Source organism: Pistacia vera, unplaced genomic scaffold (genome assembly GCF_008641045.1).
Source record: "Pistacia vera cultivar Batoury unplaced genomic scaffold, PisVer_v2 Contig32, whole genome shotgun sequence".
In the NCBI taxonomy this organism is placed as follows: Eukaryota; Viridiplantae; Streptophyta; class Magnoliopsida; order Sapindales; family Anacardiaceae; genus Pistacia; species Pistacia vera.
Window position 1 is genome coordinate 165,848 of NW_022196135.1, and position 15,723 is coordinate 181,570.

Genomic DNA, 15,723 nt, shown 5'->3' on the forward strand with positions numbered 1-15,723 from the left:
TGTCATCTTTTACTTAAAATAATAAAAAAAAAAAACTGAAAAAAAAGTGGAGACTTGCTTAACCATATCTGTACACAATACATGCAAATTGCAAAACATGAATTGTAGGAATAGGGCAAACAAAAACCCTAAAATACTGGGTCCATTAATCACAATAGTTTCGTTAAAATTGTTTTAGCCACCCAGCTGAGACAAAATCGCTAAATGCATCATGTGGAACTTGGGATTCACTTTGGCATTTCTCTTCTCCCTCTCTTCCCTCTTATATATATCCAACATAATCTTTTCTCTCCAGAAATATTAACATAATACGTAAAAATTAATTATGGCAAGCTTAGTTCTAACAACCTCCCTCGTCCCGAGGAGCACCCCGGTTAAACTAGCAGCCACAAGGAATCCATGGAGCTCCAAGTCGAGGAACGTTGTGCGGGTGAGTCACACTACCAATTGTACATAGTTATTAGATTTTCAGTGAAACTTAATTCTAATCCGGGTAAATTTTACCTTACTTTGTATTTATGTTGCAGTTAAGTTCAAAACAAGATTTTTCAAGTGCTTGTGAAAAAGCCGCTGAGGCTGCAAAAAGTGGAGCAAATACGGTAAAAAATGAGGCTTCTTGTGTAGCTGAAAATGTAATACTATTATGATCATAATATATATTGCAGATTATCTTTTTTTTTTTTTGGTTACATCCATATCTATATGCAACATTATCTGTTATTAATATGCCAAATAATTTGTTGTAATTCAGTTTCTGATAGATCTAATTTTCTGTTCTGGGTTGTGAGTGGTTAGGCTGCCCAGAAAACAAAAGACTCGGCACAAAAAGTGTCTGAAACAACACAGGAGATAAGTGATAAAGCGAAGGAAACGGTGCAAGATGCATGGGGAGCAGTCAAGGACACAACAGGGAAGATAATAGACACAGTGGTTGGGACAGCTGAGGGATCAACGGATACCATTAAAGATGGTGCTAAAACCCTCAAGCGCAACATCAGTACCTGAGCAAATTACTCTGTGAATTCATATATATATATCAATATGAATTTTGCCCTTCCCTAATTTTGTTATTATAATCTAATAACTATTACACTATCTAGCTTGTTATATGTGCTATAGCATGGATAATGTACCTGTACTTGGAGAAATTTTCATTTCCCAGCAGTGTGCTAATAAACTATACTACTTATACTAGATTATACGTTTTTAATTTATTTATTTGCTTGATTTAATTTTTGTAAGCATGAAAATTTTATTCACCCAATAAATAATCCTCCTTTCTTTCATTTTCTCCTTCGGGCAATCTAAGAGATTATTAAACAATATTATCCATATACTGTCTATGATTTCAATCTTCTCTTAAAGATGACATTTGATCCCGTTCCCCGGCCTTTATCACGACCATGAGGGACTTTAAGAATCAGAATAACTGAATCCCCACATCCAAATTAACTTCACCTAATTTCTTGACTTTAGTTAAGAACCATTTTTTTATGTGCAATTCCCGATCAATTGAGGCTGGCAAAACTGTGTACAGTTGAATCAATATAATTGTTTAATTTTAGTGTTGACCTTATCCAATAAAGCACAATTTCGATATCCCGTTCCAGGTTTCTTTGGAGCAATTTGATTATCCTGGCGTTCAAATGTTGGTTGTAGACTGTGATTTTGATCATTAATTACGTTTGTAGATTTTCAGTATATTTATATTAAAATTCTAATTAGACAGTCCATATGCTAACTTTCAAAAATGTAATTAATTTGGGGAAAATTTATGATGCTTTTGGAAAGAAATAAGGAACAAAAGAAGTCGATTAAGTTAGCGCGAGAAAAAGAGTTTGCTCAGTAATGTTAAAACATGCTTTATTAAATAACTCATATATTTTAGTTTATATAATTGAATTATAGTATAAATTTTTTTACTACTTGTATTGACCTCTTCAATATGTTGCAAGGCCAGAAATGAAGAAACTAACTTCGCGACAGTTCTTGGTGCAAATTCTTTGTAAAAGTAGGGAATAATACCTTTAGCCGCGTAGACTAAAGAGAGAAGATCAATGTTTGGACTTACCATTTCAGAGGTTTTACTTTGCGAAACGAAGACAATAATTTTCATATATGAAATGATATCAAAAAGATGGTGTATTTCAACTGGATATGCTCTGCAACAGTTCACTTTTGATAAAACTGAAACATATGAAAGCTTAATGGATTCAAAGTAACAAGCAGTCAACATCAACGTGCAACTATTATTGCACACAAAGTCGTCGGTGACCCAGCCCACGTGAAAGATTGAACAAGAGCCATCTTATTTAAAAATGAGAAAAAAGAAAGAAAAATTTAAAAGAGAAAATCCAGTGTGGATGTAGTGTACGGAAACCCAAAGACTCCTGAAGACCCATAGAGTTCTCTGGCATGCAATGCAGCAGAAACATATTCAAATACAACCCATTGCTTACGTCTCACCATTAAACGGGACTGTCAGAGGCTTTTATAATGACAGGCTGTAAACTTAGCGGATGCTTTGGGGTAGAGATAAAGACGATTGAAACTGAAGCGCTGTTATTGGCAGATGAGGAGCAAGTGAGGGTAAGGTTACGTCAGAGTGCATGGACACGTTGCAGCAAACTTGAAACCCGCCGCTTACCCAACGAATCTGACAAACCATTTCTGAAACCATTGAACTCAGTCGGTCCACCATTTCTCTCTCTCTTCGTAGAATAATGCAGAGAACAAGAATGTGTTGATATATTAAAAAATTGTGTTACTTTTGAGTGATTTTGGATTAAAAACCTTTTTGATCCATCATTTTAATTTATTTGATCATTAATTATTAACTTTAGCATTACACTTCTGTTGATGTGGTCGAATTAATTATCAATCTGATTGTTTCTTCGCTTAAACTTACTTTTCTTTAAGAATAACTAGATAAGCAGTAATCTGAGTTAAATTAGCTGATGATTGAACAATTAATGCTTATCAAGATGTATCTATATATATGGATTTACCAATAATGATCATAAGAAAGATAGATTCAGTTTTTTATTGAAATTAGTAAGAATTAAGAGAAGACCTAAGGAATTGCATATAGTTAGTTTTAAGCTGAGGCACCGCTGGTTGGCACCATTGAGGAGAGAACGTATGGCTGGTGGCACAAATCCGGAGTGAAGCTGAGAGATAGTAGGGGCACGAGGCTTTGTTTTTTTTTTTTTTTTTTTCTTAAATCTATCTCTATCTCCTCTAAAACTGTCCATCCTTTCTTTCTCTCTCTTCTTTAAACACTACTCTCAAAGTTAATTGTATATGTATAACCCCTAAAAACTGATTTGAACTTATCTGAAAAGAAGTTAGCAATTGAAACTTCCCAGAAGAACGAAAAACACATGGGGTTAACTTTGGGAAGATTAACGCATGTGTTATCTTCAAAACTCAGTCATCTCATCTCTAGTTGTATGTTGGCCTTGCTTGGTTTGAGATCAATCACTGTTCTCTACTTAATTTGGCCGCCGATAATGTTTGTGTAGTATACAGTATGATTTTGTGAAGTCCTAATGGTGTAATTGTTATTAATTATTCTGTGGTTTTTTTTTTATCGAATCTTTTTATGTTATGCAATTAAATAGTAGAAAGCATAGATTTGGAGAAGAGAAGTCCCTTTCTTTTGATGGGTTAAGGAATTATTATATTATCTTTGTTGATAAACCAGATGGTTTATTGCTTCTTCTCTGTTGAGAATTGATAGCCCACACCAAACTCCTTTCACTATTGCTTCCTTAATCGGATACAATCTTCCCACCTGCACTTATCCATCCGTACAGCAAAAAACCCTATCCTTCACTCATTTTTTTCCTTTATTTCTCTCCACTTTCCTGTCTTTCTCTAATTCTATCTGTAACAACAGAACATCGTTTCAAGTTTCTACCCTTTTTTTCCCCAAAAAAAAAAAAAAAAAAAAAAAAAAAAAACCACCAACGCTAGATGAAGAGTTGGCAACTGCATGCTGAAGATCTACATGCAGTTCCGAAAAATGAAACAAACTGTACTGGTTTTGAGGTTTTGGCGGCAGAACAAGTTCTGGGTGCCGGCGAAAGAGAGATCTGGCTTGATGGACCACAAGATGATCTCCTTGATATTGATGACGCTTCAATCTTGTATGGAGACTTTCCTCCTCTTCCGGATTTCCCTTGCATGTCGTCTTCTTCGTCATCTTCATCAAATCCGGCAGCGGTGAAGGCCATTGGTAGCTCTTCATCGTCATCTTCGGCTACTTCATCTTCTTCTGCAGCGTCTTGGGCAGTTTTAAGGTCAGATGTAGAAGAAGATGTGGACAAAAAGATTCAAAATGATAATCAAAATCGATCAGTAGATGTACCACCGACTTTGTCATCTACTACTTCCATGGAGATTATTCAGCCGACGGACTGTATCGATGGCGGTGACTGCATGGATGTGATGGAGAATTTTGGGTTCATGGATCTGCTCGATAGCAATGATTTGTTTGATCCTTCGTCTTTGTTTCACCATGATGACAACCCTCTTGAACAGTTTCAACAGGACAATAAACCACCTCAGGAAATGCCACAACAAGGACATGCACAGTTTATGATGCAGAACAACAATGAAGATAGCCGTGAAGTAGGGCCTTCAGATGACTTGGCCATGGTATTCTTGGAATGGCTGAAGACAAACAAAGAGACCGTTTCAGCTGAAGACTTAAGGAGAGTGAAAATCAAGAAAGCTACCATAGAGTGTGCTGCCAAGCGTTTGGGTGGTGGAAAAGAAGCCATGAAGCAACTCTTGAAACTTATACTTGAATGGGTGCAAACTAATCATCTCCAAAAGAGACGCATTAGAGAATCAGCCTCCAATCTTCCCTACCAACAATATCAGGACCCTTTCCAAAACCCTAACCCTAACCCTAACCCTACCTCAAACCCAAGCCTGAATTGCAATCCTATCCCGCATGATCAACCCAACCCTTGTTTTACCCAGTCGCCATGGATCGGGCAGCCGTCTTACATTCCTGATCCGGCAACTGTGGTGCCGGGATTTCCACCTATGGTTGGTTACATGGGTGACCCATTTGCAAATGGAGCATCTAATATGAATGGCCACAGTTATCCTCCCCATACAGAATATCATATGCTTGATTCTGCTCATTCATGGCCCCCTTCTCAGTTTGCTATGGCTTCTCATTACAACTCGTTTCCGGATAACAATCTGCACCCCGCTCCTCCCCATCCCCATGCATTCACCGGATATGGGAATCAGTACCCATACCCATATGTTCATGGGCCTGGAGATCAAAGGTTGATGAGGTTAGGTTCTTCTGCCACCAAGGAAGCTAGAAAGAAAAGGATGGCTAGGCAAAGAAGGCTTTCATCGCATCCAAGGCATCATCATCACCACAATAACCAGCAAAACCAGATGTCGAATGAGAGTGCAGACCAGCATGCAAGATTTGGTAATGATAGTTGCAACCCTGCTGCTCAAGGCAACACCGGAAACTGGGTCTTCTGGCCCTCTCCTGCAGGTGGTGCAGCCTCGGCCACGCCGATGCTGCCTCTAGACAGATCTTCCATGCAACCGCAGAATTACCAGCGGCAGGTTGCTTCAGATAGGAGACAGGTGGATTCTTTTTTTCTTTTGATATTTTTCATTGTTATAAATTGCCGAGATTTGCCCATTTGTGAAAGAAAATTAACACTGTAAAATCCAACCCAATTTATCATAATCGATTAGTTAACATGTTGGTTACCATATTTTGAAACATGGGAAAAAATGATTTGCTTATCAAATTATCTATCGAGCCTATAGATGCCTTATAAATCAGGAAAACTCGTTTAAGAATATATGGAAACTTTTAATTCTGGATGTGGTGCTGCTCAGCAATAGTGTACGGTAATGATGATTGTTTTTATATTCATTTAGGGATGGAAGCCGGAGAAGAACCTGAGGTTTCTGTTGCAAAAAGTATTGAAGCAGAGCGACGTGGGTAACCTTGGAAGAATCGTGTTGCCAAAAGTATGCTCTCTTTATTTTTGTTTTGTGTTTTGCATTTCAAAAGAAAAGTTCAAAAGTTAGATCTTAGTTGGTGTAATGTTCTCATTTTCAAAGGGTTAATTGGTGAGCTGTGTTTGATGGAAAAAAAAAATGTAAATTTCTACAGAAAGAAGCAGAAACTCATCTCCCAGAACTGGAAGCAAGAGACGGCATTTCTATTGCCATGGAAGACATTGGAACTTCTCGTGTCTGGAACATGCGCTATAGGTATTCTAAAATTAACCTTCTTATATTCATTCCATTGTTTTTTCTGTTCATAGCATTCATTGCTAAGTGACACTTTTCTTCTTTGGATTTCTTTCTTTTTCTCTTTCTGGAGTTTCAGATTCTGGCCAAACAACAAAAGCAGGATGTATCTCCTTGAAAACACAGGTGGGTTATTCGAGTTTTGATATAGATCCATATATATTATCAAGTCTTTATGAATAACATTGTTCTCATTTTCAATCATAATCTTTCAGGAGATTTTGTTAGAACAAATGGACTTCAAGAAGGAGATTTCATAGTCATATACTCAGACATCAAATGTGGCAAATATGTAAGAACTAAACCATCATCTAATTCACGTAGTCTTTTCAAATACTTTTTATCTTCTCCAAATTTTGTATAATATCTTCTTTAAAAAGCTTGAATCAATCTCACAGTTGATAAGAGGAGTGAAGGTGCGGCAACCAGGACTAAAATCTGAGACAAAGAGGCCAGGAAAATCGCAAAGAAATCAGCATGCAAGCACTCCAGCCACTGCTGGAAATGATTCGTCATCTTCACCCATCCCTCAAACAGTAAAGTAAGAGAGAAGAAAGAAAGACCCAACAAACCCTTGCCACCTCTCGTGTCATGCATGGAAGTGATTAGACAAATGGCGGGTCAATGGGGGTTGTTGGTCTTGTTAAAACATCTTTTGATTCTCCGCCCACTACTTCAACTTTTTGGTTTCTCAGATCAGATGTCAACTGGGGAAGCTATTAAAGCGGCTTGGTTTTTGACAACAGTGCGTTACGATCGCAGCGTTCAACTGTGGTGGATGAATCGTTTGTAATATGTTATAAAGTACAGAATTTCTGTAATGTGTATTATTATGTGGTATTAAAGTGTGTGTATTATTATGTGGGTGTGTTTTAATTGATCATTTTAAGGCGCACCGTTGTGTTTATTATGAATGTTAATAATACTTTCGGTATTACTTCATCGTATAAAATGAATGGATAGATGTATTTGTTGTTGTGTATTTAGACCCTTACAAATTGTTCCATGATTTTTATTTTTAATAATTACTTGGAGGTGAAATGTGATTAATAGGACATGGTTGGATGCATCTTGGGAAAAGTGATGATAATGATAAACATTTTCTGTGATTTTCTCACTTGTTATGAATTTTAAAATTTGATTAGTTAACATCAAGCCGCTGAATATGAAACCTGAGTGGTCACGTTTTTTTCTTTTTCAAGGGAAAAGTTACTTAAATTCGATCCATAAAATTAAAGGAGATCAACGGAAAGAACATTTATTGTTAATGTGATTAATTATTGGTGTATATATATATGTACACACACCATATTTTATTATGAGACACACAATATTTTTTAGAGTAACGATTCTATCCACCCAAGGTTTCAAGAAATGGCAAGTTACCACCCTTGGTTTCATAAATTACATATTCACACACTTAAATTAACATTGTTAGTGATTCTTGGATTTTGACACAATATAGAGAGTGCTATTACCAACCTGCCCTTGAACATTTTACTTTTGATTATGGCAGCTAATTATCAGAAACCCCCCTGAAAGATAGAAGTTTGTCCATCGCACCTCTACAAGTTAGGCAAACTCTAGCCGCCACAATCGGCACCATAGACCAACCAAAGCTCGGCAGTAGCGACGCGAAGGAGAATAAATGTCGTGAAGAAGGCGAGGAAACAAAGAAATTGCACAACAGCGTCATTCGAGTGCACATGCTACGATGTCGCTTGCTGGAGTTGTGCATGGTGGACGGCGTTTGGCGAGCTACCAGATGCCGAGGTGACGAGGGTTTTGATTAGGAGGGGTCAATGATGCTAAGGGTAGTGATGGGTGGGATTTTGGCTGCTAGAATCTGGCTTGAAAAGGCAAAACCCTAAACCTAGTAGCGACCGATCGTCAGTGGAAGCAATCAGGTGAAAATCATAAGGGTTTGGTGTAGGGATGACATGACCCATCTAGATCCTCCTTAACTCATAGGCTCCGGGCATACCCATGAGACTCAAGTGACACAGACATGCCATATGGGAAAACTATGAAACCTGTTTATGAATTAAAACATCATAAAACTCTTCTAGCTAAAACATTTATATGCACTCCCTTTTGTTTCTCACAAATAAATATAACATCATCTGCAAATAAACAAATGCAACTAAATCTTTACAAAATAAAACGTATAGTATCAGATTTTTTCATATTTTTTATAATCCAAAACATAAAATAAATACATAATGAAAAAACATAAACTTTGCAGTGGAAAATAAAACACAACTGTGACACATATGATGAAATGAAGTCATGTGGCCTAACCTTGAGTGGGATTCACTCTTCTGCACAATCTCCTTCTTGACCTGATGGGGGAAAAGAAAAACATTTGAAAATGAGAGGTGATCTAAAATGCTCAATGAGTGGGGAAGGGGTTAGTATGCAATAAAACAATTCAATATACAATAAAACATTCATGCTTATAAAATCTCATTTCCATAAACATATTTTATAATATAGACCATCCTTCATAACCAATGTTGAAATCTCTCATTGCAAAATTTTTTTTTGAAAACTTTTATGGTAAACAAATCAATACTCGTGTTTCTCTAAAAATATCATTTCTAAAAACATTTCATATATAGATAACATTTGCATTTACAAATTTCCACTTCAAATACATGATATACATATATATATCCAAACCATCTCTCAATCATATGTGAAAACTCTCACCCAACTAGTACCCAACGGTGACAAGATCTAACATCGCGCAGTTTGAACCACTAAATCCATCCTACTAGGCGGAATCAAACACTGCTCAAGCCTTCAACCCAGTAAGACTAGGGGTGTTCAAAAGAACCGGTTGAAACCGGAACCGGCGAATACCCTGGGTTTGGTTCCGGTTCCTACCTAGAACCAATCGTCAATAGGTAGGTTCCGATTCCAAATTTTTGGAACCGTTACTGTGCAGTTCTGGTTCCTATAGTTAGAAACTGGAACCGGAACCAGGAACCAGGAACCGAGACTAATATAAAATAAAATTAAAGATTATGGGGGTTAATAAAAACTTTTGTAGAAAAAGTACTGTGAATACATTTATATTTATATTTCATAACATTTAAAGTAAGTTGGTTTAACTTTTGAGAATCTACCTTTACAAAGTAATGGAGTTTGTAATTTTGAATTTTATTTTTGTTAACAACTGCCGGGGGGGGGGGTAGGGGTAGGGGTAAGTTGTTAAGGGTTTTTTTTGCTATTTTAAAAACTTTTAGGGGGTCATGTAATTTTACAGGGTACCCAAAACTGGAACTGGAACCAGAACCGTTGTTACAGGTTCTGGGTACCTAGGAAGGTCGGTTCCGGTTCTCGTTCCAAATTTCAAGGAACCATCGGTTCCGGTTCTTTCAAAAAGTGTAGGGTACCCGGAACCGAACACCCCTAAGTGAGACCATGCATTGATTGGGTCGGCACAATCAAATCTTTTCTAGTGTTATTTGCCTCGCTAGGGCCTTCGACCCATTTGGGCCGACAAAATCAAATTATGTCTAGCGATATCTACCTCACTCGGGTCTTCGACCCACTTGGGCTAGCAAATGACCAATCATACACATGCGTAGAATCAAATAAATATCGTGAGGGGGATGGGTACTAATTAGGGTGGTTTGAAAGCCACTAACGTCTCATACTTACTCTCAAAACATGACATGACCCGTCCCGACCCTCGCTATCTCATAAGCTTCAGGCACACCCATGAGACTCGGGTGACCGAGACGTGCCATGTGGGAAAACTATGAAACCTGTTTATGAATTAAAACATCATAAAACTCTTCTAGCTAAAAAAAAAATTATAAGCACTCCTTTTTGTTCCTCACAAATAAATATAACATCATTTGTAAATAAACAGATGCAACTAAATTTTTATAAAATGAAACATATAGTATCAGATTTTTCCATATTTTTTACAATCCAAAACATGAAATAAATACATGATGAAGAAACATAAACTTTGCAGTGGAAAATAAAACACAACTATGACACATATGATGAAATAAAGTCGTGTGGCTCAACCTTGAGTGAGATTCACTCTTCTGCACAATGTCCTTCTTGACCTAGTAAGGATGGAAAAGAACAACATTTAAAAACGAGGGATGAGGTATAATGCTCAGTGAGTGGAGAATAGGTTAGTATGCAATAAAATATTTCAATATACAATAAAACATTTATGCTCATAAAATCTCATTTCCATAAACACATTTTATAATATAAACCATCTTCCATAACCAATGCTGAAATCTCTCACGGTAAAAGCTTCATTCTGAAAACTCTTATGGTAACAGATCATACTTATGTTCTCTAAAAAATATCATTTCTAAAAATATTTCATATAAAGATAGCACTTGCATTTATAAATTTTCATTTTAAATTCATGATATAAATATACATATCCAAACCATTTCTCAAATACATGTTAAAACTCTCATCCAACTAGTACCAGGGGTAAATATGTCCAACCCGGTAAGATCTAACATCGCGCAGGTTGAACCACTAGATCCATCCTGCTAGGCAGAATTGGTCACCACTCAAGCCTTTGACCCAACGAGACCATGCATTACTCGGGCCGACACAATCATATCATGTCTAGCGATATCTGCCTCGCTCGAGCCTTCAACCCACTTGAGCCGGCAAAATCAAATAATGTCTAGCAATATCTGCCTAGCTCGGGCCTCCGACCCACTTGGGCCGGCAAAATCATGTCATACGCATGCGTAGAATCAAATCAATATCATGAGGGTGATAAATACTATATATGTGGTTTGAAAACTACTATCATCAATATACATACCTTTAACTCACCATTTTACATAAATCTCATGCCTTCATTCATCAAGAAAACATATAACATAACATTAAATTCTTATGTGCAGTATAAGGCTAAAATGCAAGTTTTCAACATGATTTCATAATAACACTTTAGCCCAATTTTTATATTATCAACAACAATTTTCCAAAAAAACTCAATTTCTTATGTAAACCAATAACATTAGCATATAAAGTAAATCACTCATTCAAAACTGCCAACTATTTCCAGAATTGAGGTTACTGACTTGTTATATCAAAATCACATCTTTAACCAAATTTTGTTTAGGAAACACATATATGTTCTACCCACGTGACATTATTGAACTCAATCTTCCAATTTTAGTGTAATCTCATGCTATTACACTCAATTATAACCAACACAAATCAAATGAACTAAAACTCATCAAAAAGGGAAATTCTAAGTTTTACTCACCTCCCATATGCTTGATCTTTCTCCACTCTTTCCGATCACCGGAGTTTTGTTCGCCGGCGGCCACTTTTCCAGCCACCTTCATTGTTCTCTACTTTTGTCTCTCTACGTTCTTTCCCTTCTTCCTTTCTTTCTTCTCTCTCTTTCCTTTTCTCCATTTTCTCTCTTTTCTTTCTTCTCTGGTCTTTTTCTCCTCTCTTTCTTCTTCTCCCTGTCGTTCCCTTCTTCGAGGAAATTTAACTGGTCAGACCTCCCAAGTTTGCATTTAAAAAAATAACCCTAAAAAGATTTTGCAATTTTTTTTTTAAGTTAGAAAAACTGATGTGGCACACTTATGATTCATTAAACATGTAAAACGGGTTAAACTGAAAAGATTTAAACATATGTGGGTAATATTATAATTAATGAAAGTTTGTTTAAATTTTGAAAATTGAAAACGATCCCCACCCTTCAAAATCGCTTAAGCAAGCCATATACTCAAAAAACAACTGATGAACACCTTTGATTTCTCTACGATTTTTGAAGATAAAAGTGTCCTATTTCCGACAAATATTCGATCCTAAAGCTTCCTTGCACAAAATCATGGCTGATATTTACAAAGATGAGAAAAACCCAACCCCACTCCAAATCCTAGACTCTGGCGGCGGTGGCTGTTCAAAGGCTTTCGAATAAGAGGCTTTGTGGATCATCCAATGAGTCAAGGTGGTATAAAGGTAGAGGAGACAATGGCGGCACAAGAACAGAGAGAAGAATCGAAAAATGGTTCTGAAGAGGAGGACGCTGGCGAGAATTTAGGCAAGGAGGAGGACGCCGGTGAAGAAATGGTACATTTTTTACTTGTGGTTTTGAATTTGAAGAGAAAATTGATTGATCTGTACGAATTTAGGGGATATGTAGTTGGTTTTATTGTTACGGTTATGGCGTTTTGTCGAGCAATTGGTGGGCATCGGGTGAGTGGCTTTGTTTGGGTTCTAGAGGACGGGGGAAGGCAAAAGAGGCCGTAAGGAGGTTGTTTGTGGGAAGTTGGAGGGCTGGGGATGGCAGGAGCTACGTGGGCGCAACTGTGCGTGGCTAGCCCTGCAATATGTAGAGCAGCCCTCCAGCCCCTCTATTCGGCCACCTCCTGCCATCTTCAGCCCTCCAAGCTTATGAAACCTGCCACAACAGCCTCTGTAGGGCTTGCATTGGCTTCCTCGGTTCTCTCGAGGCCAAAAACACCTACTCCTCGATGCCTTCAAAGCCCATATCCCCCAAATTGGCAACCTATTGGTTGTTTTTTTTTTTTTTTTTTTTTTTTTTTTTTTTTTTTCTGATATTTAATTTATATCGATTGTGCAGATTTTCCGAAGCGTAAATTATAAAGACTATGGGTTGGAGGTTGTAAGCGATAAGGTACCGTACTTCCCCGAGAGGGTGACAGTTAAGTCGAGTTGACAAGTTTTTACGAGAATAATGGAGATTTTAGAGGAACAAAAGAAGGGTATAAACAGATTCAAAGAGAGTTGTTTCGATCATTTTGTGAACATCGGAGAAAATTGGAAAAAAGGCGTTCTAGGGACAGATAGTGCATTATATGTTGCTGCACTCAGTTAAAAGCCAAAAAAAAAAAAAAAAAAAAAAAAAAGAAATGTGGTTCGTGGTGGATAGGAAGCCATTATGTTTTGGGATGATGGAATATGCCCTGATGACATGCTTAAGATGTGGGGCATTTCTAAATGCGGAAGAGCAAGAGAGAATAAAGAAGAGTAGGGCAGCCGATAACTTGGCTAAAAAGGTTTTGGGGGGGAAGATGGGTATACCTCTTTAGGGAGGTTCAAGATGTGTCTGGTATAGTTCGTGCATTCGACCCTAATGGCTTCTGACTCAACAAAAGCTGTTAATATGGATTGGATGAAGTTTGCAAGCAACATGGACTTCTTTAATGCTTATCCGTGAGGATGGGTATCATTTCAGCTAACCATGGACTCCCTGCAAGGAAAAGACATGGGGTTAAAGCATCGCCAATCTGTCAAGAAGAATAGACCGAGCATGTACAATTTGTTTGGCTTCCCATGGACAATGCAGGTAAATATTAATAGTTTTTTGTTATATTTTTTGTATTATATGTATTTTAATTATGATATGGACTGTTTTTTAACAATGTAGGCTTGGATGTATGAGGTCGTCCTTGTCTTGGCTAAGGCGGGGGGGAGGAAGAAGATTTCGGATGAGCAACCGTAATTTCCTAGGATGTTGCGGTGGCGCATCGAAAAGTGTACCCATTGAGATTACGACAAAATAGACATAGAAATTCAAGCGGTTCTGGTAAGATTAAAGGATTAATCTTTTGAATATGCACTTGCTTTTAAATATGGCTTAAATTTGATTAATTATTTTTCCTTATTGCAGAGAGTCATTCGTCCCTTCTTTACCGCTACTAGGGGTGAAGCGGGAGAGGAGTATGTTATATCGTTCAAAACACTAGACGATGTAGGAGATGAAGGGATAGACCTCCTAATGCGGGATCTAGAAGGGGTCATGCATGTGAGTGCAGTTGCAGGGCCACTGTTTGAGAATGTTGTTGACGCCGAGGATGATGAAACTTCAATCGACGGGAGGGAGGAAGAGGAGGAAGAGGTTCGTACGCCTCCACCAAATTGGCAAACTGGTACAACAAGTACCACTTTACTGAGGCGTCGGGGTCGAGAGAATGAGGTGGTTGACCTCATAAGCAGTCTGTTTAAGAGTTTTACAATAACCGTTTATGAGAGGTTTGAGAAGATGGAAGAGCGGATGAAAATGGTAGAGGAGAAAGTTGGTAGGGTGAAGGAGGAAGTTGGTGGGGTATTGAAAGTGGTTGAAGTGCAACTTGAGCATAAAAGAGAGAGCAGAAAGAGTAAGCACGTAATTTCTCTTTATATGGCAGTAACGTATAGAAAGAAGAGGAAAACGAAGAAAAAAAATGAGGAATTCTATGAAAGTGGAGAAGCAAAGATGGATGAGGGTAAGGAGGAAGGCTAAGGAAGTGGGGAAGTGAAAATGGAGGAGGGTGAGGCGAGACGCGGAGGAAGTGGGCAAGTGAAAATGGAGGAGGAAGGCGGAGGAAGTGGGCAAGTGAAAATGGAGGAGTTAAAGGTCGATTTGTATAGGCCAATAGATGAGGAAAAGGCAAAACTCTTCTATGCCTATTATAATGATTCTGGAAGTGATGGATATGTGAAGTGCAAGACCGGGGATTATCCTCGGGAGTGATTTGAAAATATGTTGACAATGGGCAAGTGGCTTGACGACTCAATGGGTTATTTTTTCTTTTTTCTTTTTTTTGCTTATGTTTTCCATAAGGTATTGTATACTTATCATGTTGTTTTTACTTGATGCAGCACATCGATGAGGTATTGACACTTATAAGGCTATGACAGAGCAGTAATGGTGATATTTTGTATCTGTATTGTGCCGTCATCGATGTGGCCTTTGGCCAAACGCTAGTAACTACATATAACACTTTAATGAAAAAGGCCAATGGTAGAGGTGCAAGAAAGGGAGATAAGCAGAAAAGATTGGCCACAAATGACTTTGACGGTGTCCTTGATGATTTTCAGTTTGATGACAGGATGATGCAGTACACACAGGGGGGAAAGACCCAAATATGATAACAGTTGGGCAAACATTAAAAGAGTATACTGCATCATGAACATCAAGGATATGCATTGGATAACCATCGTCGTGCTACTAGAGGAGGGCTTGCTGCAGATCCTTGACTGCAACCCAAGTATTTGTCGAGAGAGGCAATTAGAGATGCACTAAAATTTATTGAGTTCGACATGACCAACACCTCGATGGACAACTTGAATGACGAAACAATGAGCAACTTTCAGGAGCACTAGGCTGTTGAGTGCTTCCATGGACATATGGATCTATTTTGACTGACTAGAACCCAATCCAAATCATTGTTGATGCTGTCATCAAAAGGTATGGAAGTTGGACTTAGAATTTTGTAGTTTATGCGATGATGTCTTATTGGGTTGTCTTGAATTGGATCAGGAGGTGTTGTTAGGCGTCGGGCTGTTGATACTTGGGTTGTGGTGTTATGTATGCTTTGTGGCCAAGGCCAAGGCTGGATAATGTTGGAAGGGGTGTTGTAGAAGAAGACAAAGAGGCTGTTACTG

At 37.9% G+C, this 15,723-nt stretch overlaps 2 protein-coding genes across 2 annotated transcripts; both read left to right on the top strand.

Annotated features, from left to right (window-relative positions):
• The first annotated feature begins 325 nt into the window (after positions 1-325).
• On the top strand, positions 326-1,005 carry LOC116136785 (uncharacterized protein At4g13230-like). The gene is made up of 3 exons (XM_031422458.1): positions 326-430; positions 528-599; positions 796-1,005. The coding sequence occupies exons 1-3, from the start codon at positions 326-328 to the stop codon at positions 1,003-1,005; spliced, it is 387 nt and encodes a 128-aa protein (XP_031278318.1).
• Positions 1,006-3,978: 2,973 nt separating this feature from the next.
• Positions 3,979-15,207, top strand: LOC116136786 (B3 domain-containing transcription factor ABI3-like). The gene is made up of 10 exons (XM_031422459.1): positions 3,979-5,628; positions 5,932-6,024; positions 6,170-6,270; positions 6,389-6,435; positions 6,525-6,601; positions 6,708-6,845; positions 12,436-12,528; positions 13,967-14,371; positions 14,938-14,949; positions 15,073-15,207. Exons 1-10 carry the CDS (start codon positions 3,979-3,981, stop codon positions 15,205-15,207), a joined length of 2,751 nt encoding a protein of 916 aa, XP_031278319.1.
• Positions 15,208-15,723: the final 516 nt, after the last annotated feature.

Excerpts from the sequence above, each read along its gene's own strand:
- LOC116136786 (XM_031422459.1), top strand. The coding sequence starts at position 3,979 with ATGAAGAGTTGGCAACTGCATGCTGAAGATCTACATGCAGTTCCGAAA. Across the intron at positions 6,602-6,707 it reads ACATCAAATGTGGCAAATAT|TTGATAAGAGGAGTGAAGGT; the intron begins GTAAGAACTAAA and ends TCAATCTCACAG. Across the intron at positions 6,846-12,435 it reads CTTCACCCATCCCTCAAACA|AGAAAATTGATTGATCTGTA; the intron begins GTAAAGTAAGAG and ends TTGAATTTGAAG.
- LOC116136785 (XM_031422458.1), top strand. The coding sequence starts at position 326 with ATGGCAAGCTTAGTTCTAACAACCTCCCTCGTCCCGAGGAGCACCCCG. Across the intron at positions 431-527 it reads AGTCGAGGAACGTTGTGCGG|TTAAGTTCAAAACAAGATTT; the intron begins GTGAGTCACACT and ends TTTATGTTGCAG. Across the intron at positions 600-795 it reads CAAAAAGTGGAGCAAATACG|GCTGCCCAGAAAACAAAAGA; the intron begins GTAAAAAATGAG and ends GTGAGTGGTTAG.